At 40.6% G+C, this 24,992-nt stretch overlaps 1 protein-coding gene across 1 annotated transcript in view; it reads right to left on the bottom strand.

Moving 5' to 3' along the window:
- Positions 1 to 24,992, bottom strand: part of elp2 (elongator acetyltransferase complex subunit 2) — a 150,535-nt gene that overhangs the window by 56,521 nt on the left and 69,022 nt on the right. The window contains exons 15-16 of the mRNA XM_060825464.1: positions 20,431 to 20,532; positions 12,569 to 12,626 (exon numbers count right to left, since the gene is read on the bottom strand). Of these exons, the coding sequence (XP_060681447.1) occupies positions 12,569 to 12,626; positions 20,431 to 20,532 (160 nt within the window). The remainder of the gene's footprint in view (positions 1 to 12,568; positions 12,627 to 20,430; positions 20,533 to 24,992) is intronic.

Raw genomic sequence — 24,992 nt, 5'->3', positions numbered from 1 at the left:
GGAGTATGCCATCATATTGCTGTCTTCTAGGTGGTGGACAAAAGAGTCAGGTGAACTACTCACCACAGTATTAAAATCATCTGACCTGCTCTTGTCACCACTGAATTTATATTGCAGGCCCAGTTGTGCTTCTGGTCAATGGTAACCCCCAGGATGTTGATATTAGGGGATTCAGTAATGGTAACACACTAAATTTCAAAGGGCAGTGGCTAAATTGTCTCTTATTATGCAAAATGTTTGTCATGGAATCTGCTGAGACATGTTGTAGGTGTGGCATTTTGTAGGTGTAGGTCTAACCTGTAGCACATTATCACACAGAAACATGTTCACCTCCTTGCCTATTCAACACCAGCAAACATAACAAGCTGTTTGGCTTTATGTCTGTGATAAAAGGCAAGACAAAGCAGAACACTTTGTATATCCAAAGTCAACACAAACTGAGTGAGTGCTAAGAAAGCAAAGAAAGAACTCTGAGATGCATCCAGTGCAAATGGATGAAATGGGTTTATGTACCTGTGCGCAAACTGACCTGGCAACAGTAGAGCAACATAAAATGTTAAAAGAGCTCCAAAATGCAGTACCGTAGTGCTGATATGTCTTCTGAGGCAGTCTTAGAGTGACTATGTTCTGAGGAGGTGTATTATGACGTTGCAGGACTGAAAATGGGGAGGCTGCAGAAGGACTTGGGATCGGCTAGGAGAGGGGACATAGAAGTGGCAGATAAATTGCAATGTGAGAAAGTGTGAGGTTATGTACTTTAGTTGGAAGAAAGAGTGTAAACTATTTTCTAAATGGAGAAAAGCTTCAGAAATCTGAAGTGTAAAGGGACCTGGGAGAGCAAGTTCAGATTCTCTTAAGGTTAACATGCAGGTTCAATTGGCAGTTAGGAAGGCAAATGCAATATTAGCATTCATTTTGAGAGGGCTAAAATACAGGAGCAAGAATGTACTGCAAAGAATGTCAGACCATATTTCAAATATGAGTCAAAAAAGTGTGGCACTGTAAAAGCACAGCAGGTCAGGCAACATCCAAGGAGCGAGAGAGTCAACGGTTCAGGCATAAGCCTTTTGTCATGAATGATTCCTGCTCCTCGGATGCTGCCTGACCTGCTGGTCTTTTCCAGTGCCACACTTTTTGACTCTGATCTCCAGCATCTGCAGTCCTCACTTTCTCCATATTTAGAATACTGTGAGCAATTTTTGCTCTGTATCTAAGGAAGGATATGCTGTCCTTGGAAAGAGTCCAGAGGAGGCTCAAGGATAATCCCCAGAAAGAAGGGCTCAGGAGTGGTTGAAGGCTCTTTAGAAGGATAAGGAGGGATCTCATTGAAACTTAAAGAATATTTGAGCAACCTGGATAGAATGGATGTGGAGAAGATGCTTCCACTAGTAAGAGAGATTAAGATCCAAGCGCACAGCCTCAAAGTGAAGGGATAACCCTTTAAAACTGAGATGAAGAAGGATTTCTTCAATCAGGGGGTGGTGGATCTGTGGAACTTATTGCCATAGAAGGCTGTGAAGGCTAAGAGTGTACTTAACACAGACATAGATAGGTTATTAATTAATAAGGGGATCAGAGAAAACAGAAGAATGGCGTTGAGAAATATAGTTGACGAATGAGTGGTGGAACAGTCTTAATGGGCTGAATTCTGCTCTGTACCTTATGGTCTTCTGAAATGAACAAAGCTGTGAAGTGTCTGGATAAAATGCAAGGAAAGGGCCTATTTAACCAAGCAGAAGTCACTGACTAAAGGCACAGATTTCAAGTGATTGATAGAAAGATTAAAGGACAATATGGGAAAATGTTTTTAAACTTATTAAGGGTCTAGAATTCAATGTCTGAAAGCAGAACTTATTAAATAGGTCTACGTACAAATCTCAAGTGTCAGATCCTATGTAAGGAATTATGAGGCTAGGTGGGCTCATTTTGTTGGTTGGCATGGACATGATAAACTTTCTCTCTGCTATAAACTTTCTTTGATTCTATAATTTTCTGATAGGCATTCATAGCAAGAAACATTCTGCATCAAGAGGGTGCAATTATAGTTGTCTAGCTGTCTCAAGCACAAAAATCACTGGACATGTGTGCTGGCAACACTGTTTGTTTTGTTCTTACTGGTATAACACTTTTTGAAATGCACCTGGCAAAAACCTTTTCAAAAATACACATATACAATAGAAATATTGCATCAAGTACACACTTATTTTCAAAGCCATGATTTTTAATTCCTGGGTATAATGTCAAATATTACATTTAATTGTCAGAATAAACAGCGGATGCTGTAAATCAGAAATTGCTGGAAAAGCTCAGCAGGTCTGGATCCCATTGTTAGCTATTAACAATCCCCATTAATAGCTATTCACCCTCCTAGCCAGATCATTATCTACCCCTTTGTCTGTCCAAAAGTTCTTCTCTATCTTTGGGCTCTATGTCCATCTATTGTTTATTCCTCATCCTCCTCCTCCACCCAATCTTCTGCATGTAAACCAACATTTTCCGAGCTACCATCAGTTCTGAGGAAGAGTTACTTATTCTGAAACATTAACTCTGATTTCTCTCCACAGGTGGCATCAAACCTGGAGCATTTTTATGAAAAAAAAAGGTTAGTGTTTGCTGTCATTTCTCCTCTTGAAACTGCTCGAAAATTCTAGAATTTATGTAAGCACAATTAAACATGGAAATTCTGAAATTGCGGTCAGTAATTCTGTGTTCCCATAGGTTGTGTTTTTGAATCACGTCTGAATAGTAGTTAAGTAGAAATCAATGAATTCATGAAAACATGCCCCTTCAGTTCTGTCCTTTTAGATATTGGACCTGAAACATGAAATCTGATTTCCCTTCATAGATGCTGGCAGACCTGCTAAGTTTTTTCAGCAAATTCTGATTTTGTTCCCTATTACTCAGTTGGTCTCACTGTAAAACACTTGTTGCATGAGACATGAAGTTGAGAATTATTCCATAACATTTTCAATATCACTGAAATGCTAATTTACATTCAGTCAAGTTTCTCCATTATGATGAAACAAAACCAGAGTTCTTTTTAATAGGTTTGTTACTTCAACTTCTAGCAACATGTCACAACAGTTATTTCTCACATTGTAAATTTTTTTTAGTCAGAGTGCAAAATCCAACACATTATACTGTGTAGTCCATGAAAATACTTGAATAGGATTGATGCTTTCCCTGGGTCCCCCTCACTTGTTGTCAAATTCAAACCAGGATCGAAAAGTAGAAAGTCCATATCACTAAATCTTTATCAGCAGCTTTCTTCGAGGTCAGCAGTAATTGCTGTTGCTTTGCCACCAACAGAAAATAAAAAGCTATTATTTTTACTTCTCTGACCTCCAAGCAGAGTGTCTCTGCTTCAAACTCCACCACGCAATTTTGTTTCTCCAGGCTGCAATGCTTGTGGTTTTCAATTTATTTCCAGTTCAGTACTGAAAAATCTGCCTTTCAGTCAAGTTTCTATGGTGGGGAGTGGAGGGGATTGAACTGACAGAAGAAAGAGGGCATGCAGGATTAAGAAGATAGGAAAGGGCAATTGGAAAACAATAAGTCTGTGTGCATGACATGGAAACCAAGATAAATTGGCCAGTCCAGGGAGTCAGTCAGTCAGTTACTGAGATCTTCTGGCAGTCAGTGCACTAATAGATAAATATACAACTTTAAATGTAAAGAAATTGTAATTGACAGTTAGACAGGTTAAATTTAATTTAATGATTTTCAATATTACTATTTTTAAGATGGTGACCATAGAAATTACTGTTAGGCTGTAATGAAAATTCATATGCTGATTACTTACAGACAAGTTAGTTTCCTGTGATTATACTACCTCAAACACAACAATCTACTCGATGACCAAGAATGAGAACATAAAATCTTGATCATTTGAAACATAAAACAGGATAAGCCACTATAATAAAACAACTATAAACATTATTGAAAATTGAGATAGACTATGTTAAAAATCACACAACACCAGGTTAAATTCCAACAGGTTGAATTGGAAGCACTAGCTTACGGAGCACCGCTTCTTCATCAGGTGGTAGTGGAGGACACAATTGTAAAGCACAGAATTTATAGCAAAAGTTTAGTATGATGTAACTGAAATCATACATTGAAAAATACCTCGATAGTCTGTTGAATCTTTCATCTGTTCAAATACTATGATTTTTTTTAAACTTGAAAGAAGTGAAACTAAGTTTTGTAATTTACAAGTTGCATTCTCAGGTTAACTGTAACAATTGGTGTTAGCTAAACAATATGTTGAAGGTGTTAGCCCCCTGTGTTCTCTGTCTGTGCCGTGATGTTTAGATTGATTCTAACCTAAAAAGTGAGACAAGAGTTTTACATGAATTCATGCAGTTTTTGAGCAAAGTACAATGTAACGCAGCAAGTATATATTCACCCCTCAAACATATGTATGTGTGTGTACGTGGGTCTTTGTGACTGTCTGTGTGTAGAGTGGGGGTCTATCTTATATGTTGCAGGCAAGGATGCCGAGGCATGGTATATTGGGGAAACCGAATAAAGGCTACGGCAATGGATGAATTGGCACCGCACAACAATCAACAGACAGGAGTGTTCTCTTCCAATTGAGGAACACTTCAGCGGTCCAGGACATTCGACCTCAGACCTTCGGGTGACCATCATCCAAGGCGGACTCGGAAAAGTGGCCAAGCAGAGACTGATAGCTAAGTTCCATATCCATAGGGAGGTCCTTAACCGGGACCTTGGGTTCATGCCACACTACAGGTGACCACCATTGCACTACACACACACACACACACACACACATTTCCACACTCTCATATGCACCCCCTCACAGACTTAAGACACTCTACACTCACATACACACATACATACACTTTCTCTCACACTCTCAGCCCCCAACCCAGAGAGAAAGAGAGAGAGAGACACAAACACACAGTTCCACACACTCTCAGGCCCACGTGCACACATATACATGTGTTTGAGGGGTGAATTTGTACTTGCAGCGTTACATTGTACTTTGCTCAAAAACTGCATGAATTCATGTAAAACTCTGTTACCTCACTTTATAGGTTAGAATCGATCTAAACATCATGGCACAGACAGAGAACACAGGGGGCTAACACCTTCAACATATTAGAGTAAAAAATGAGGTCTGCAGATGCTGGAGATCACAGCTGCAAATGTGTTGCTGGTCAAAGCACAGCAGGCCAGGCAGCATCTCAGGAATAGAGAATTCGACGTTTTGAGCATAAGCCCTTCATCAGGAATAAGTCTCAGGAATAGAGAATTCGACGTTTCGAGCATAAGCCCTTCATCAGGAATAAGCTCTCAGGAATAGAGAATTCGACGTTTCGAGCATAAGCCCTTCAACATATTGTCTAGCTAACATCAATTGTATCATGGTATTCAAACAGATGAAAGACTCAACAGACAATCGAGGTATTTTTCAATGTATGATTTCAGTTACATCACACTGTAAGCTTTTGCTATAAATTCTGTACCTTACAATTGTGTCCTCCACAACCACCTGATGAAGGAGTGGTGCTCCGAAAGCTAGTGCTTCCAATTAAATCTGTTGGACTATAACCTGGTGTAGTGTGATTCTTAACTTTGTACACTCCAGTCCAACACCGGCATCTCGAAATTGAGGCAGACGATGATCTTAAAACAAGGTCACATTTAACAGTTGTGACACTGTTCTAGATTCTACAATCTCTAAGCAGTGCTTCTGCTAGTTTTATTTAACAGAATGTTTTTAATATACTTCAGAAAAATAGTGCTAAGACAGTTCTATTTAATTTACCAATATTCTCCTATTAGTGTGTGAGGACCTGAGTTAACATATTAACTCAGGTCCTCACACACTAATACGTAATCTAAGCATTCTCTTAGGGTAAATGTTTTATTTTGTCCTCACTATTCAGGTGAACATAGCACACAACTTTCAAGCACTCTTCTTTACACTTTGTTGAAATTTTAGAGTACAACAAATCTGTATTACATTTATTCGATAATTTCAAGAATTTTTACAATTACACTAACACTGCATTGGGACGTCATGCTCTGCTGATGGAAATTTAACGCAAGTTCTGAGTTATAACATCTATATACAAGTAGTTCTAGAACGTGATGGCTGCATTCTTGTGCAACTCCATGTTATAGAAAAATCACATTTTAGAAACAGCACGTAAAAGTGTTGGCGATGTAATTGTGCTACAGCCAATACAAGTTCATAGTTTTGAAACTGCGTCCCAACTCATCAATTGCATTATTGCAAATTTGCATTGACAAATCATATGTTATAGCAGAATAACCTGTATTAGGAACATAGGTTAAGGAGTAGACCATTTAGTTAATCTAGCCTGTCATGCCATTCAATATGATCATGTCTAATTGAACAGGTCAATGCCTTTTACTCACCCCATCTACCATTGGTAATCAGAAATTTATCAAATTCTAACTTAAATATACTCAAAGATGAAGGGTCTACAGTCTTCTGCTGTAGAGAATACCAAATGTTCACAACATTCAGGAGTAAAATAAATTCTCATCTCAGAAAAAAATGACAATCTTTTTATTTTTAGTTAAAAATCACAACACCAGGTTATAGTCCAACAGGTTTAATTGGAAGCACACTAGCTTTCGGAGCGACTACCACCTGATGAAGGAGGGTCGCTCCGAAAGCTAGAGTGCTTCCAATTAAACCTGTTGGACTATAACCTGGCGTTGAGATCTTTTAACTTTGTACACCCCAGTCCGACACCGGCATTTTCAAATCATTTTTATTTTTAAACTGTTTCAGACTTCCCAACCATGGGAATATTATCTGTATCTGCCCTTTCTGTCCTTTTAAATATTTTCTAAGTTTAATGAGATTACCTCTCATTCTTCAAAACTCTAGGGAATACATGCTCAGTTTGTCCAATCTGTTTGCACAGGTCAGTCCACCATGCCAGAAACAAGTTTAGGTGAACCTTTGTTGGACTCCCCAAATGACAAGGATACCTTTCTTGAAATTAGGACACCAAAACTTGCACAGAGTACTCCAGGTGAGGTCTAACCAAGCTCTCAAATGATTGACACAGGACTTCACTGCTCAAATTCTCTTACAATACAGATTAACATTCCAATAACCTTCTTAATAGCTTGCTCCATGTTAGCCTTCAGTGACTTGTCAACAAGGACAACTAGGTCCCTTTGGACATCTACACTTTCTAACATTTTATCATTAAAAAAAACTCTGCATATCTGTTTCTCCTACCAAAGTGGACAATCTCCCATTTTTCCACATTATATTCAGTCTGCCATGTTTAATGCCTGATCACTGAACCCCTCTAATTTATCCTTAAATTGCTTTACATATTTCTCACAGCACACATTCACACTTATCTTTGTATCATCTACAAATTTGCAAATATTATAATTGGTCTTTTTAGTTCTAAATCATTGATATATATTATGAACTGGCAGCCCAAGTATTGATCCTTACGATATCCCATTTATTACATTCTGCCAATGTAACAAAGACTTGTTCATTTCTATTTTGTGTTTTCTGGCTCTTAGCCAATCATTAATCCATGCCAGTACAAATTCTCCTATCTTACATGCTTTGAATTTTATCACAAGCATTTGGAGAAAGTATACTATATCTATTGGCTCTCCTTTAACAATTTTTTTTAATAACATCTTCAAAACTTCTAACAAGTTCGTCAAACATTCAATTTTCCAATCTCAAATCCATGTTGATTGTATCCAAACTAATCATTATCAACCAATTGTGTATTTATTCCCTCCTTTGAAACAAATCCTAGCATTTTCAATGCTACTGATTTAAGGCCAACAGGTTCTTGGTTCTCTGCTTTCTCTTTTGTTCCTTTCTTAAATAGAGGGGTGATCTGCTCTTGTAGCCATTGTATTTAAATGCCTGGTCCAATTCAGTTTCTGGTCAATGATCTCATTCCTAACCTCCATCAAGGATGTTAAGAGTGAGAGATTCAGGAGTGGAAATGCTACTTAACATCAAGTGGGGTGATAGTTTGATGAATTCTTGTTGGTAAAAGTCATTGCCTGGCACTTGTTGAGTTTAAATATCACTTGCCATGTCCAGATAGTGCTACATTTGGACATAGATTGCTTTAGTAGCTGAGAAGTCAAAAATGATGGAAGCCAACGCTTTGCAATTATCCCATATCTGGCTGTATGATGGAGGTAAGTTTATTGATGTAACAGCTGATGATTTTTGGGCCTAGGACACTGCTCTGAGAAACCCTTGTAATGACGTCCTGGATCTGAGATGACTGACATCTCAGGCAAACATCTTCCTTTGTGCAACCATTGGAGAGTATTTCCCAATTCCCACTGCCTCAAGTTTTGCTAGAGCTATGGTCAAATGTGGCTTTAATGTCAAGGGCTGTCAGTCTCAGCTCACTTCTGGAGTTTGGCACTTTTGTCTAAATTTAAACTAAAGCCGTGTTGAGATTGCGTGCAGAATGGTCCGGCAGAACCCAAACTGATGTCAGTGACTAGTTTATTGCTAAGCAAGTGCTGTTTGATAGCACTATTGATGAGCCCTATCACCTTATTGATCGTACAGCATAGTGTTAGAGAGATAATAGCCCAGGTGGAATTTGTTCTATTTTTCATCTACAGGACATATCTAGGCAATTTTCCACATTATCAGATACATGCCATTGTTCTTGCTGTAATTGAACAGCTTTGTTATGAGGGCAGCAAATCTGGCAGAAATATTGTCAGAGCCCAAACACTTTGCGGTATTTAGGGCCTTTAATCACCTTTTCATATCATGTGAAGCGAAGTAAATTGGCTGAAGACTGATATCTGTAAGATGGGGACCTCAGGAGGAGGCAGAGATGAATCATTCACTTGGGACATCTGGCTGAAGATTGTTGCAAATGCCTTAGCCTATTCTTTTGCAATGATGTGTTGAGCTTCCCCATGATTGAGGATGAGCATATTTGTGGAGTTGCCTCCTTCAGTTAGTTATGAAATTGTCTGCCACCCTTCATGACAGGATCTGTCGGGAAAGCAGAGCTTTGAGCTAATGAATTAGTCATGCAATCATTAAGTTCTATGATTTATGGTTGACTTGATTCAATTTATTACTGTCACACAACGGAAAGTTTTGTTTTGTGTGAAATACAGGCAGATCCTACCATACAAAGATTATAGGGTGATAGAACAGAGTGAGGAATACAAAGTTAAGGCTTCCAAGAAGGTGCACAAAAAGCAAGACCAACATCAGATTTGAAATTTAGGAGGCCCATTCAGAAGCCTAACAACAGTGGGGAAGAATCTGTTGGTATGTCTTCAAGCTTTTGTATCTTCGCCCTGATAGAAGAGGTTCAAAGAGATTATAACTGGGGTAGGGGGAATCTTTGATCTTATTACCTTTACCAGTTAAATAAAGGTAATTATGAGGGCATGAGAGAGGAACTGACAAAAATAGACTGGAAGCAGAGCCTAGCGGGGAATACAGTAGAGCAAAAATGGCAGGAGTTTGTGGGTATAATTGAGGACACTGTACAGAAGTTCATCCCCAAGAAAAGAAAGATTATCCGGGGAGGGATTAGACAGCCATGGCTGACAAAGGAAGTCAGGAAATGTATTAAAGAAAAAGAGAAATCCTATAAAGTGGCCAAGAGCAGTGGGAAATCAGAAGATTGGGAAGGCTACAAAAACAGAGGATAACAAAGAGAGTAATAAGGAAGGAGAGGATCAAATATGAAGGTAGGCTAGCCAGTAATTTTAGAAATGATAGTAAAAGTTTCTTTCAACACATAAGAAACAAACGACAGGCAAAAGTAGACATTGGGCCACTTCAAACTAATGCTGGAAGCCTAGTGATGGGAGATAAGGAAATAGCAGGAGAACTTAACAAGTACTTTGCGTCAGTCTTCACAGTGGAAGACATGAGTAATATCCCAACAATTAAAGGGAGTCAGGGGGTTGAGTGGAGTATGGTTGCCATTACAAAAAAGAAAGTGCTAGAAAAGCTAAAAGGTCTTAAAATTGATAAATCTCCTGACCCTGATGGGATACATCCTAGAGTTGTGAGGGAGGTGGCTGAGGAAATAGCGGAGGCGTTGGTTGAGATCTGTCAAAAGTCACTGGAGTCAGGGAAAGTCCCGGATGATTGGAAGATCGCTGTTGTAACCCCCTTGTTCAAGAAAGGACCAAGACCAAAGATGGAAAATTAAAGGCCAATTAGCCTAACCTTGGTTTTTGGTAAAATTCTAGAATCCATCATTAAGGATGAGGTTTCTAAATTCTTGGAAGAGCAGAGTCTGATTAGAACAAGTCAACATGGATTTAGTAAGTGGAGGTCGTGTCTGACAAACCTGTTGGAATTCTTTGAAGAGGTGACAAGTAGGTTAGACCAGGGAAACCCAGTGGATGTGGTCTATCTAGACTTCCAAAAGGCCTTTGATAAGGTGCCACAAGGAGGCTGCTGAGCAAGGTGAGGGCCCATGGTGTTTGAGGTGAGCTACTGGTATGGATTGAGGATTGGCTGTCTGACAGAAGGCAGAGAGTTGGGATAAAAGATTCTTTTTTGGAATGGCAGCCGGTGACAAGCGGTGTCCCGCAGGGTTTAGTGTTGGGGCTGCAGCTGTTCACATTATATATTAATGATCTGGATGAATGGACTTGGGGCATTCTAGTGAAGTTTGCTGATGATATGAAGTTAGGTGGACAGGCAGGTAGTACTGAGGAAGTGGGGAGGCTGCAGAAGGATCTAGACAGTTTGGGAGAGTGGTCCAGGAAATGGCTGATGGAATTCAACGTCAGCAAATGCGAGGTCTTGCACTTTGGAAAAAAGAATACAAGCATGGACTACTTTCTAAACGGTGCGAAAATTCATCAAGCCAAAGTACAAAGGGATCTGGGAGTGCTAGTGGAGGATTCTCTAAAGGTAAACATGCAGGTTGAGTCCATGATTAAGAAAGCGAATGCAATGTTGTCATTTATCTCAAGAGGGTTGGAATATAAAAGCACCGTTGTGCTACTGAGACTTTATAAAGCTCTGATTAGGCCCCATTTGGAGTACTGTGTCCAGTTTTGGTCCCCACACCTCAGGAAGGACATACTGGCACTGGAGCATGACCAGCGGAGATTCACACGGATGATCCCTGGAATGGTTGGTCTAAAATATGAGGAATGGCTGAGGATCCTGGGATTGTATTCATTGGAGTTTAGAAGATTAAGGGGAGATTTAACAGAAACTTACAAGATAATACATGGCTTGGAAAGGGTGGACACTAGGAAGTTGTTTCCGTTAGGCGAGGAGACTAGGACATGTGGACACAGCCTTAGAATTAGTGGTGGTCAATTCAGAACAGAAATGCAGAGACATTTTTCAGCCAGAGAGTGGTGGGCTTGTGGCTGCAGAGTGTAACGGAGGCTGGGACGCTAAACGTCTTCAAGGCAGAGATTGATAAATTCTTGATGTCACAAGGAATTAAGGGCTACGGGGAGAATGCGGGTAAGTGGAATTGAAATGCCCATCAGCCATGATTGAATGGCGGAGTGGACTCGATGGGCCGAATGGCCTTACTTCCACTCCTATGTCTTATGGTCTAATCCTTACAGTGTGGAAGCAGGTCATTCGGCTCGAAAAGTCCACATCGAATCTCCAATGCGCATCACAACGAGATTCACCACACCACCATCTACCCACCATCACCACCCCCTGAACTGGGTACAATTCTGCTGCAAATGGCCCACAATGCCTTGTGGATGGTCAGACTTAAGTTGATAGATTTGTGTGAAATCTAGTACAGTGGTAGAGCCACACAACATGACGAAAAGACTTCTTAATGTGAAAACAGAATTTTATCTTCACAAGGACTGTGTAGTTTAAACTTCCTATTGTCATCATCTGATACATCTGCAACAAGAAGATTGGTGAGGATAAGGTCAAATTTGTTTCACTCTTGTTGGTTCCTTCACAGCTTGCTGCAGACTTAATCAGTTAGCAACATTGTTTAGGATGCATCCAGCTCAGTCAGAAGTGGTGCTGTTCGGTTATTCTTTGTGATGGACCCTGAAGGTCTCCAGCCAAGAGTGCATGTGCCCTTGCCACCACAGTGCTCAGGTGTTCCTTGACTAGTCTTAGAGACAAATCTCCCAGTTTTGGCATTAGCCTTCAGATGTTAGTTGGTACACCTTGCAGGGTCGTCCAGGGAGTTGACTGGTCAGTAGTCCTCAGTAGGTGAGAATTACATTCAGAAGTGTATTCCCAGGGAAGCCGATTGCAGATCTGTGAAGTTGCTGAGCTGTACTTATCCCTGTGGGCCTGCTCTAAAAGAGCTGGCTATGCAGCTGGGGGCTAAGACCACTGTCACCTCCATTAAACCCAGCCTCCGGTGTGCTAATCATGCAGCATGGGATATTAATCGTTTTACAATGAAGCAAAACTTACACGGCAACAAGTAAAAGTGGAATCTGACGAACAGCTGTAGAGATATGATGTCTGAGGACAGTGGATGATTTAATTCAAAAACTTCTCACATTAGCGTCAGAGTTTAACCAAACAGAGATAAACAAAGTAACTTACAGCTTCTGAACTTCAGCCCAGAGTGTGTTCTGCAAAAGGTGATCTTCTGAAGGAGGCTCTGTATGAAATTAATAGAAAATAATGCATTGAATGAAATGAACTGATTTACATGATGAGGTCAAAGCTATGCCATAGGATCACAGATCTATCCATTTTACTGATTCTTTTTGTTCTATTAGAAATGTGCAAACCTGGAGTTTGCACAGACCATTCTTACTTCAATTGCATTAACGATCAATAAATTTTAAACTAGAACAATATGAACTGGCAATAAAAACAAGAAGCGATACATGTAAACTAATGACAAAAGTTCCTTTTCACGTTTATCAAACTTTATGGCCTACTGCAAAGCAGCCTGTGAAAAATCCGAATTCCCTACACACCCATTCACATGGACTTTCTTCTGCTGCTACATTAGTACATCGAGTACATTAAGTCCATCTCTTTTCTTCCTCACTCAGTCATTTATTTGTTATTTTCTCAAGTCTCCTTCACTTCCTCTCAGCTTGTCATGTTGCCTCTCATTTCTCTGTTCTTGGGTAGATTGCTTTACTTCAACCCCTCACTATTCTTGTGCATCTCTATTCATTGAATAGAATTATAGAAAGTTGGTGGCACTGAAAAAGGCCACTTGGCCCAAGAACTGAGCCACCTGTTCCATAACATTTTCCAGCATTCGGTCCCTAGCGCTGCAGGTTATGGCACTGGAGATTCATATCAAGATGCTTTTAAAACATCTTCAGGGTTTCTGCGTATACTGTGCTCTCGTGCAGTGAATTACAAGCCCCAGTTCACCTCTGGGTTAATAACACTTTTTTCATCTCCCTTCTAATTGTTCTATCAATCTTGAAATCTGCACCTCCCAGTCACTGACCACTTTATTCAAGTAAACAGGTCCTTCCTATCCAGATGCCTCATATCTCAATCAAACCTCCCCTCACCTCTTCTTTTCCAAACTATTTTCTGTCCTGCAACATCATCGTAAATATTCCCTGTATCCTTTGGAGTGCAATTACATTCTTTATATCATGAGGTTACTATGATTGCATACAGGAAACTGCTAATTTACACAGCTCCAGCATGACGTCCCTGCTCTAATATTCTAGGATTTCATCTGTCTTCTTAAACAACTTATTATCTTCTCCTGCTACCTTCTTAATCTAAGCTTCTTCACTTCCTCTACAACTCTATTTCCCATTAATTGTGTATTCCTTTGCCTTGTGCAACCTCCTCAAATATTTTATTCACTTCCCTCAGTTGAATTACACTAGCCACCTTTCTGCTCCCTAATCAGTCCATCGACATATTTGTGCAGTCTCCAGCTATCCTCCACATTGGCAATCTCACAGCCAATTTTTGCTGATCATGCTCCCTCGATTTGCATCCAGCATTAATATCAGAGTATTATGTAAATGTTATGGTAGAGTGGGAAACCGTTCCATCCATTCTGTCTGTACTGGCTTTTCAAATGTACCTGGGCTGTTAAAAGAAGCCATGCAGTAAACAGCAAAAAGCCTACCCATCATTTTCTAATCCCAATGGGAACAGGTGTGGTGTCAGAGGATTGCCAAAATTGCACCTTTTAGAAAGAAAACCTAGACACAGACCAATAATTAGACGTCAAGCAGTATAACCTCAGAGGTGAAATTAATTCTGAGACACAGGATAAACGGTACTTCGAATGGTTTCACATTAATCTAGAAAAACCAACATGGATTTATTAAGAGGAGATCATATTTGAATAACTTGATTAAATCTTTAGAATAAGCAACAGGGAGGAATGGTAAGGGGAATATATTTGATGTGGCTTTTAACAAGTTTCCAACACAATTCATCAGTTTAAAAAAGTAAAGCCCGTAGGATTACAAAAAATGTAGCAAACTGTACATAAAATTAGTTCAGTGGCAGGAAATGAAGCTTTTTTTTTCTGGTGCATTTGCAAATGGAAGACTCTTTCCTGTGGGGTTCCACAGAACTCCCTACCAAATTCCTTTTTTTCATAAATATCCAAAAGCATTTGATACAGTGCCACACAACAGACTTGAGGAAAGTTACAGGTGAGCAATTTCCCTAGATTCTTTTTACCTATGTTATATTCATTTGCCACTGCTGTAAGCTTGAGGTCCCTTGGATAAGCTCACTGGTATCTTTTGCACCACTCTTGGCATTGTCCAAACGGTGCACTAAAACTCCTATTTTCATAAGCATCAGCCCTAAGTACTCGCAATGATGTTCCCATCCAGCAAACCAGTGGAAGCATACCTAGTCAATGCTTTCCCCATTCAAGTTGCCCAACTTGAGTCAATGTATGTTCTGTCAGAAGACCAACATTCATGTCCATCCAGAGTACCACTCACTTAGAAACAAAACTCTTGCCATTTGCAATAGTATTGCGAATGTACCTACAATCTGGTTTTATTCAAGATCAGATTAATGGGTGGCGCACTCAAACAGGTGTAATCATACTGTGGCCATCACTACAAATTCATATTTTCATTTCCTCATTTGGTCCTCCTTTAAGACCCTCATTAGGTTCCAACTCACTTAAAATCTTTATTACATTCTGCTCCCTGAACTCTACGCAATGATTCTCATCAAAATATCCAGCTGTCTTTCTTTCCTCATTTCCTGCAGAGCCATTCTTAGCCTTTTATCATTAAAATCACCATCCCAAATTCCTGACTTCCCTCTTCTCTGAATTCCTTTCCCTCAAGTGAGGTAGGCAACTAGAGCAGGAGTCTTTTGTGGATATACTCATTTCAAACAGGTATGCTGTTTTGGAAAATGTAGGGGGTGATGGATTCTCAGGGGAACGTAGCACAAACAGCCAAGTTTCTGGTATTGAGATTGGCTCTAATGCAACGAGGGGTACGTTGGCTTCCAAGAGATCAATTGTGTTAGGGGATTCTGTAGTCAGAGGTACAGACAGCCGTTTCTGTGGCCAGCAGAGAAAAAGCAGAATGGTGTGTTGTTTCCTTGGTAACAGGATCAAGAATGTCTCAGAGAGGGTGCAGAATGTTGTCACGGGGGAAAGGGGCCAGCAGGAGGTCATTGTCCACATTCGAACCAATGGCATTGGAAGGGAGAAGGTTGAGACTCTGAAGGGAGATTACAGAGAGTTAGGCAGAAATTTAAAAAGGAGGTCCTCAAGGGTAATAATATCTGGATTACTCCCAGAGCTACGTGCTAGTGAGGGCAGGAATAGGAGGATAGGGCAGATGAATGCATGGCTGAGGAGCTGGTGTATGGGAGAAGGATTCACATGTTTGGATCATTGGAATCTCTTTTGGGGTAGAAGTGACCTGTACAAGAAGGACGGCTTGCCCCTAAATTGGAAGGGGACTAATATACTGGCAGGGAAATTTGCTAGAACTGCTTGGGAGGATTTAAACTAGTAAGGTGGGGGGTGTGGGACCCAGGAAGATAGTGAGGAAAGAGATCGATCTGAGACAGGTACAGCTGAGAACAGAAGTGATTCAAACAGTCAGGGCAAGCAGGGACAAGGTAGGACTAATAAATTAAACGGCATTTATTTCAATGCAAGGGGCCTAACAGGGAAGGCAGATGAACTCAGGGCATGGTTAGGAACATGGGACTGGGATATCATAGCAATTACGGAAACATGGCTCAGGGGTGGGCAAGACTGACAGCTGAATGTTCCAGGATACAAATGCTACAGGAAGGATAGAAAGGGAGACAAAAGAGGTGGGGGGGGGGGGGGGGGGGGGGGGGTGTTTGATGGTGGCATTTTTGATAAGGGATAGCATTACAGCTGTGCAAAGGGAGGATATTCCTAGAAATACATCCAGGGAAGTTATTTGGGTGGAACTGAGAAATAAGAAAAGGATGATCACCTTACTGGGATTGTATTATAGACCCCCTAATAGTCCGAGGGAAATTGAGAAACCAACTTGCAAGGAGATCTCAGCTATCTGTAAGAATAATATGGTTGTTGTGGTAGGGGATTTTAACCTTCCAAACATCGACTGGGACTGCCATAGTGTTAAGGGTTAGAAAGGAATTTGTTGAGTGTGTACAAGACAATTTTCTGATTCAGTATGTGGATGTACCTACTGGAGAAGGTGCAAAACTTGACATACTCTTGGGAAATAAGGCAGGGCAGGTGACTGGAGGTGTCAGTGGAGAAGCACTTTGGAGCCAGCAACCACAATTCTATTTGTTTTAAAATAGTGATGGAAAAGGATAGACCAGATCTAAAAGTTGAAGTCCTAACTTGGAAAAAGGCCAATTTTGATGGTATTAGGCAAGAACTTTCAAAAGCTGATTGGAGGCAGATGTTCGCAGGTAAAGGGACGGCTGAAAAATGGGAAGCCTTCAGAAATGAGATAGCAAGAATCCAGAGAAAGTATATTCCTGTCAGGGTGAAAGGAAAGGCTGATAGCTATAGGGAATGCTGGATGAATAAAGAAATTGAGGGTTTGGTTAAGAAAAGGAAGGAGGCGAATGTCAGGTACAGACAGGATAGATCGAATGAATCCCTAGAAGAGTATCAAGAAAGTAGGAGTATACTTAAGAGGGAAATCAGGACGGCAAAACGGGGACATGAGACAGCTTTGGCAAATAGAATAAAGGAGAATCCAAAGGAGTTTTACAAATATATTAAGGACAAAAGAGTAACTCGGGAGAGAATAGACCCCCTCAAAGATCAGCAAGGCGGCCTTTGTGTGGAGTGACAGAAAATGGGGGAAGATACTAAATGAATATTTTGCATCAGTATTTACTGTGGAAAAGGATATGGAAGATATAGATTGTAGGGAAATAGATGGTGACATCTTGCAAAATGTCCAGATTACAGAGGAGGAAGTGCTGGATGTCTTGAAACGGTTAAAGGTGGATAAATCCCCAGGACCTGATCAGGTGTACCCGAGAACTCTGTGGGAAGCTAGAGAAGTGATTGCTGGGCCTCTTGCTGGAATATTTGTATCATCGATAGTCACAGGTGAGGTGCTGGAAAACTGGAGGTTGGCAAACGTGGTGCCACTGTATAAGAAGTGTGGTGAGGACAAGCCAGGGAACTATAGACCAGTGAGCCTGACCTCAGTGGTGGGCAAGCTGTTGGAGGGAATCCTGAGGGACAGGTTGTACATATATTTGGAAAGGCAAGGACTGATTCGGGATAGTCAACATGGCTTTGTGCTTGGGAAATCATGAGTCACAAACTTGATTGAGTTTTTTGATGAAGTAACAAAGAAGATTGATGACGGCAGAGCAGTAGATGTGATCTATATGGACTTCAGTAAGGCGTTCAACAAGCTTCCCCATGGGAGACTGATTAGCAAGATTAGATCTCATGGAATACAGGGAGAATTAGCCATTTGGATACAGAACTGGCTCAAAGGTAGAAGACAGAGGGTGGTGGTGGAGGGTTGTTTTTCAGACTGAAGGCCTGCGACCAGTGTAGTGCCACGAGGGTCGGTGCTGAGCCCTCTACTTTGTCATTTACATAAATGATTTAGATGCGAGCATAAGAGGTACAGTTAGTAAGTTTGCAGATGACACCAAAATTGGAGGTGTAGCGGACAGCGAAGAGGGTTACCTCAGATTAGAACAGGATTTTGACCAGATGGGCCAATGGGCTGAGAAGTGGCAGATGGAGTTTAATTCAGATAAATGTGAGGTGCTGCATTTCAGGAAAGCAAATCTCAGCAGGACTTCCACACTTAATGGTAAGGTCCTAGGGAGTGTTGCTGAACAAAGAGACCTTGGAGTGCAGGTTCATAGCTCCTTGAAAGTGGAGTCGCAGGTAGCTAGGATAGTGAAGGCGGCGTTTGGTATGCTTTCCTTTATAGCTCAGAGTATTGAGTACAGGAGCTGGGAGGTCATGTTGTGGCTGTACAGGACATTGGTTAGGCCACTGTTGGAATATTGCATGCAGTTCTGGTCTCCTTCCTTTCAGAAAGTTGTTGTGAAACTTAAAAGGGTTCAGAAAAGATTTACAAGGATGTTGCCAGGGTTGGAGGATCTGAGCTACAGGGAGAGGCAGAACAGGCTGGGGCTGTTTTCCCTGGTGCGGAGGCTGAGGGGTGACCTTATAGAGGTTTACAAAATTATGAGGGGCACGGATAGGATAAATAGGCAAAATCCTTTACCTGGGCTCGGGGAGTCCAGAACTAGAGGACATAGGTTTAGGTGAGAGGGGAAAGATACAAAAGAGACCTAAGGGGCAACTTTTTCATGCAAAGGGTTGTACGTGTATGAAATGAGCTGCCAGATAATGTGGTGGAGGCTGGTACAATTGCAATATTAAAGAGGTATTTGGATGGGTAGATGAATAGGAAAGGTTTGGAGGGATATGGGCCGGGTGCTGGCAGGTGGAACATCTGGTCAGCATGGAGGGGTTGGACCGAAGGGTCTGTTTCCATGACTCTATGAAGTACTCCCTGAACCTCTGCCTTGTATAAATTCACTATCCCTACTTACAGCTTGCCAGTCTTTAGCCTTCACATACCACATGGCATTTCTCCCACAGACAAGATGTTCTCTGACCGCTTTCATGTATTTTACATCATCCACACTGCCCTACACCTTTCTGATCCCAACTTCTTTTCTGTTTATCCTGCAAAGAAAACTTTTATCAAATCACTAACAAAGACGCAAAATGTTAACTATATACCATTTAGCTTTCATACGCAATAACATTTCTGCAGCTGCTCAACAACTTCCTCTCCATTTTGAATGCTATGAGATTCACCTTATCAGCTGAATGTATTCAATCTAAATTGCTAACCATCCAGATTGCTCCTTGACCACTTCATTCATTTCTATACATCAGCTCCTTTACTTTGTCAGCTACAGACTATGACAATCCTCTACAGGCTGGCATTTCCTTCTTCTCCATCGATAAATCTAAAGACATCAAAAGGTCTGCTGTCTACACCCTATTCCACACAGAACTCCTTTCAAGCTCTTTCTGATACATATTGACTCCTGACGCCCAAAGATTCAACAGAATGACTTAGATTACCAAGGGGATGAAAGAGGATGCAAAAATGTAGAGTTAAGTATAAAATCAGATCAACCATGATCATGTTGAACAGCTGAACAGGCTCAAAGTGGCCTACCCTTGTTGTCTGTTTTTATGTTCAAATTTGAAGTTATGGTATTTGTGCTTAAGTTAACTAATGGCTCATCCATCCTTAACTTTGCAATTACAATCAGGCCAAAATGATAAAATTTCCATGAAGCAGTTCGTGATGTTTCTATTTAAATAAACATCACTCTTGCACGTATAGAATCAGAGTCAGAGATGTACAGCATGGAAACAGACCCTTCGGTCCAACTTGTCCATGCCGACCAGATATCCCAACCCAATCTAGTCCCACCTGCCAGCATTTGGCCCATATCCTTCCAAACCCTTCCTTTCATATAAACATCCAGATGCCTTTTTAATGTTACAATCGTATGTTAAAAGATATGCAGATTTTCATCTATCATACAATATAGGATACTCGTACATTTACAATCATTTTGAGAGCTTGGGGAAGTCATTTTTTTCAGACAACCTGGATCAAACCCAAGAAACTTGAAGTTTATTTTGTAGCTGAGGACACATGATAAAGTCTGCAGGAAGAAATTTACATTTTCTTATTCACAAAATAACTTATGTAACTGGTTGCTCAAAATTGACCAATTCTGGGATTAGCTACTTGAACATTTAAATAATATTCCATCAAATTCAACTGGTGTCCTTGATTGAAAATCGAATATTATTTACAATATATATAGCATATTGACAAACTTCCACATTTTAATAAAATGCTTGGAAGGTAGCTTAGCTTTCATTATAGCATCAAATTCAAAAGTCTCCCCAAAAATCCTTAGTCTCTGAGTACCTTCTTTACCTGTGAGGCTGATTGGGTGGAAGTAGGTCTGAGGATACTGGTCAGCAGCATTAAGCGGCAGAGCACTTTGGTCCATTTTACTAGCATTGGCAGCTAGATCTCCTGAAGCAGAAAAGGCACAATTATCTGACTGAGCATTAACACAGTTTTAAAACTTCAACATTAGAGCTTCAGGATATAGGAAAGGCCATTTTAGGACTGAGAGGAGGAAAAAAGTTATCACCCAGAGAGTGGTGAGCCTGTGGAATTTTCTGCCACAGAAAGCAATTGAGGTCAAAATCTTGAATGTTTCCAAAAGGAGTAAAATATAGTTCATAAAGCTCATGGGATCAAAGGATATGGGAGAAAGCGAGAACAGGTTACGGAGTTAGATGATAAATCAAGATCATATTGAATGGAGAGACAGATTCAAAAGGCCAAATAACCTACTACTGCTGCTACTTCCTATGATTCCATAAATTGCACAATGCTGTAACTTCAAAGACAAACTACATGTGTTCATCTAAATAAATTGTAAGTTTGAGAGTCAAAAAGTGTGGCGCTGGCAAAGCGCAGCTGGTCAGGAAGCATCCAAGGAGCAGGAGATTCGATGTTTCGAGCATAAACTCTTCATTAGTCATCATCTTTGATGTTCGAAACATCGACTCTCCTGCTCCTCGGATGCTGCCTGACCGGCTGTGCTTTACCAGCACCACACTTTTTGACTCTGATACTTTTCCAATGCCACACTTTGACTCCAATTTCCAGCATCTGCAGTCCTCACTTTCTCCATGTAAATTTGAGAACCAGAGGAAACAGATGTGTTAACTTGCAAAATAAGCAAGGCAACATGTGGCAAAACGTTTTCACGTAGTTATTGTGAGGAACACATTATTTCTTGTGAAACACCATTTAGAATCATAGGAATGTCACAGCACAGTGTGATGATACTTTGGCTTTAAGAGGGGGTATTTCATCATTTTTTTTAAATGAAGAAAGGTTGAGAAAGACGAAGTAAACAGAAGCAGCCTGAATAGGTGGGATCAAATTCCCACAGGACCAGGAGCTTTAGTTTTAGTTTTCAGTAACAGTTGCTGCTGGAGCTTTGAAGCTGGGTGTGGAAGCCTTTTTTTCTCTCTCTGTTAACAGCTAAAAGCTGGGGGTTCTCCTGCTGCTGGAATTGCATGTGAGACAATCTGTTTTTCTGAATTTGCCTTTGCAAATGAGATGTTATATATTTGAAAAGTTAATTAATATTAGTTAACATATTGCATTTTAATAGATTAAATGTTAAACCAATACTTTTATTTTTATTCTGTTTGCATTTTAACTATAGTGTATGAACAAAGTGTTTCAAGCCTAGTAGTTTGACCTGTCAAACTGCATCTGGAACATAATGCATTACAGACACCTTTAAAACAAGAAAAAGTTTGGGTCTAGACAAGCTTCTTAATATGTTTTGAGGACATTTGGTCTGGTACAAAACAACAGAAGGTCATTTGACTCATTATATCCATTCCACCCCTCCTAAAAAGCAATTCATACTCGACTACACCCTACATCCCTGGATATTACTCCCCTGCGTATATTCAGAAAAACCAGAAAAAAAACATGGTACAAAAGAAAGCCATTCGGCTCATCATGTCTGCATGTATGAAATTGTAATCACCCAGCATAATGGCATTTTCCAGCAGTTGGTCCATATCCTGATAATTCAGGTTTATATCCAGACACTTTCTGGTTTTACTGTCCTTTCAGGCAGTGGAGTTCCAGATCCTTGCCATCCTCTGGAATGTGATTTACATGGTTTAGCAAAAAACGTGCCTCATCTTTTGTTCGACATCTCAACTAGCAAAGGATTCCATATTGAGTATGTAGTTTTGCTCGCTGGGCTGGAAGGTTCACTTTCAGACGTTTCGTCACCATACAAGGTAACATCTTCAGGGAGTCTCTGGATAAAGCACTGTTATGCTTCCTGCTTTCTATTCATGTAACAGCGCTGTTCATTTCAATCAATATTAACCTGGCCAAGGAAACACTGGCTACGCTATTAGAAGACCCAAAAGGCACATACACTAGACACCACCAACTTCATCAGCAAGGACAGTATCGTCAAGCTAGTGGACCAATGTCTTTCCACCCACTTCACCTTCAACAACAAAACCTACAAACAAACCAACGGAACACCCATGGGATCTCCGATATCAGGGTTCTTAGCAGAGAAAGAAATGCAGAGGCTCGAACAAACAGCTCTGCCAACCATCTAACCCAAACTTTGGGTCCGCTACATCGATGCCACCTTTGTCATCAATAAACAAAACAAATTAGAAGAAAACTTTAAGACCATCAATAATATCCTTACTGGTATGAAATTCACTAAAGAGGAGGAAAACGACAACAAACTGCCATTCCTAGAAGTCACAGTGGAACGAATAGCCAATGGGGAATTTCAAACCAGCGTCTACAGGAAAACACCACATACGGACCAAATATTGAACTACAGAAGCAATCATCCCAACATCCACAAATGAAGCTGCATCAGAACATTATTTCAATAAGCCACCACACACTACACAGAGGAGCTACGCAGAGCAGAGGAAAATTACCTATACAGTGTATTGAAAAAGAATGGGTACCCAATGAACAGTCAAGACTAGAATGGTGCTAGAAAAGCACAGGTCAGGCAGTATTTGAAAAGCAAGAAAATCGATGTTTCAGGCAGGAGGCTTAACAGCTCCTGCCCGAAATGTCGATTTTCCTGCTCCTGGGATGCTGCCTGACCTGCTGTGCTTTTTCAGCGCCACTATAATATTGACTCTGATCTCCAGCATCTGCAGTCCTCACTTTCACCTAATGAGCACAGTCCGTCAATTTGTCAGCAACAAACCCAAACAAGCAGACAAAATGTACCCAGAAACGTTAGCCACTCTCCGCTACATCAAAGGCATCTCGGAAATAACTGCCAGACTACTCAGACCCCTTGGCATCATGGTAGCCCACAAACCCACCAATACACTAAAATAGCAGCTAATGAACTTGAAAGACCCTATACAGACAACAAGCAAAACTAATGTCATTTACAAAATACCTTGCAAGAATTGTAACATACGCTACATTAGACAAACAGGCAGAAAACTAGCCACCAGGATACATGAACATCAACTAGCCACACAAAATGACATGACCCTCTCTCACTAGTATCCTTACATACAAATAAGGAAGGACACCACTTTGACTGGGACAACACATCCATCCTACGACAAGCCAAACAGAGACATGCATGAGAATTTCTAAAAGCATGGCATTCCAACTGGAACTCCATCAACGAACACATCGACTTGGACCCCATTTACCACCCCCTGAGAAAAAGAACAGGAAATAACACCACCACCGGAAATGCCATCACCAACCCAAAGAAACCCAAACATCTCAATAGAAAGCAATAAACATCAGCAGGACTTTGTGCCCAGGCTCACTGAAGACATTACCTAGTATGGTGACGAAACGTCTGAAAATGAACCTTCCAGCTCAGCGAGCAAACCTACATCCAGAACCTCAAAACGGAGCTACAAGTCTTCTCAAAACTCAATTCCATGTTGTTTTTTAACCACTTTACCTATCTCTCCTGCTACCTTCAATGATCTGCAAACATTGACTCCAATGTTTGTCATTTCCTGTGCACCACTTGGTGTACTTCCACTAACTTTGCCTTGATTGATCTCCCAAATGCAACACTTCACACTGAATTCCATTTGCCACCCATCTTACCAGTACACTGATCTTCTGCAGTCAGCAGCTTTCCTTCTCACTATTAACTAAGCAACAAATGTTGTCGCCATCTCAAACTTTTGTGGCCATGCCCCCTACATTTGCATTCAAGTAATTAATATTTATCAGAAAAACCTCAACTTCCAGCACAGATATAAATATTCCTTATTTGAAGTCTCTACTTCCTTCCTACTAACATGAGGAGCAATCAAAAAATGTGGATACTTTACACAGAGGGACAGAAAGAGCATTAATAATATAGCATTTGAACTCCTTTAACTGATCAGTGGGTTAATAGGCCTTGTTATGCAGGAATGAGCCTCAAATTGAAGCAGTCAAGGCTCAATTGTTGGTCTCGCCGAGGAAAGCGACGTCAAGTGTTGAGAATATGAGATAAAACTGCTCATAAAAGTCATCTCCTAAATGACAGCGCTTGTGTATTACAAGTACCGACATTTCCTTACTCTGATCAGTGTCCAATGCTCTTCATGAAAAATGATCATTTATGGCCATGATAGAACGACTGATATAAGGATTGCTATGAGACTTGCTGCCACTGATCTGTACATTATCAGAGTTGGGCGTATTAAATAAACATTGCGCACGTGTCAGAGACCACAGTTTTTTTTATTATAAGGGTCAAATTTTCATCCTTTGGGCTGAGAGGGGAAATGAAAAAAATTACTGGCTTCATGTACCCATCTCAGGAAGTACTAGCCCAAAGACACAAACTTGAAGAAGTTCAGATGTGGCCACACAGATTGCCAAGGGCTGAAGCAGGTTATTCAAAAGCTGGTTCACAACACATCAATGTG

This window comes from Hemiscyllium ocellatum, chromosome 5, assembly GCF_020745735.1.
Source record: "Hemiscyllium ocellatum isolate sHemOce1 chromosome 5, sHemOce1.pat.X.cur, whole genome shotgun sequence".
Lineage (NCBI taxonomy): Eukaryota > Metazoa > Chordata > Chondrichthyes > Orectolobiformes > Hemiscylliidae > Hemiscyllium > Hemiscyllium ocellatum.
Note: the sequence above shows the minus strand (reverse complement) of the source record. Positions and strands in the feature narration are given on the sequence as shown.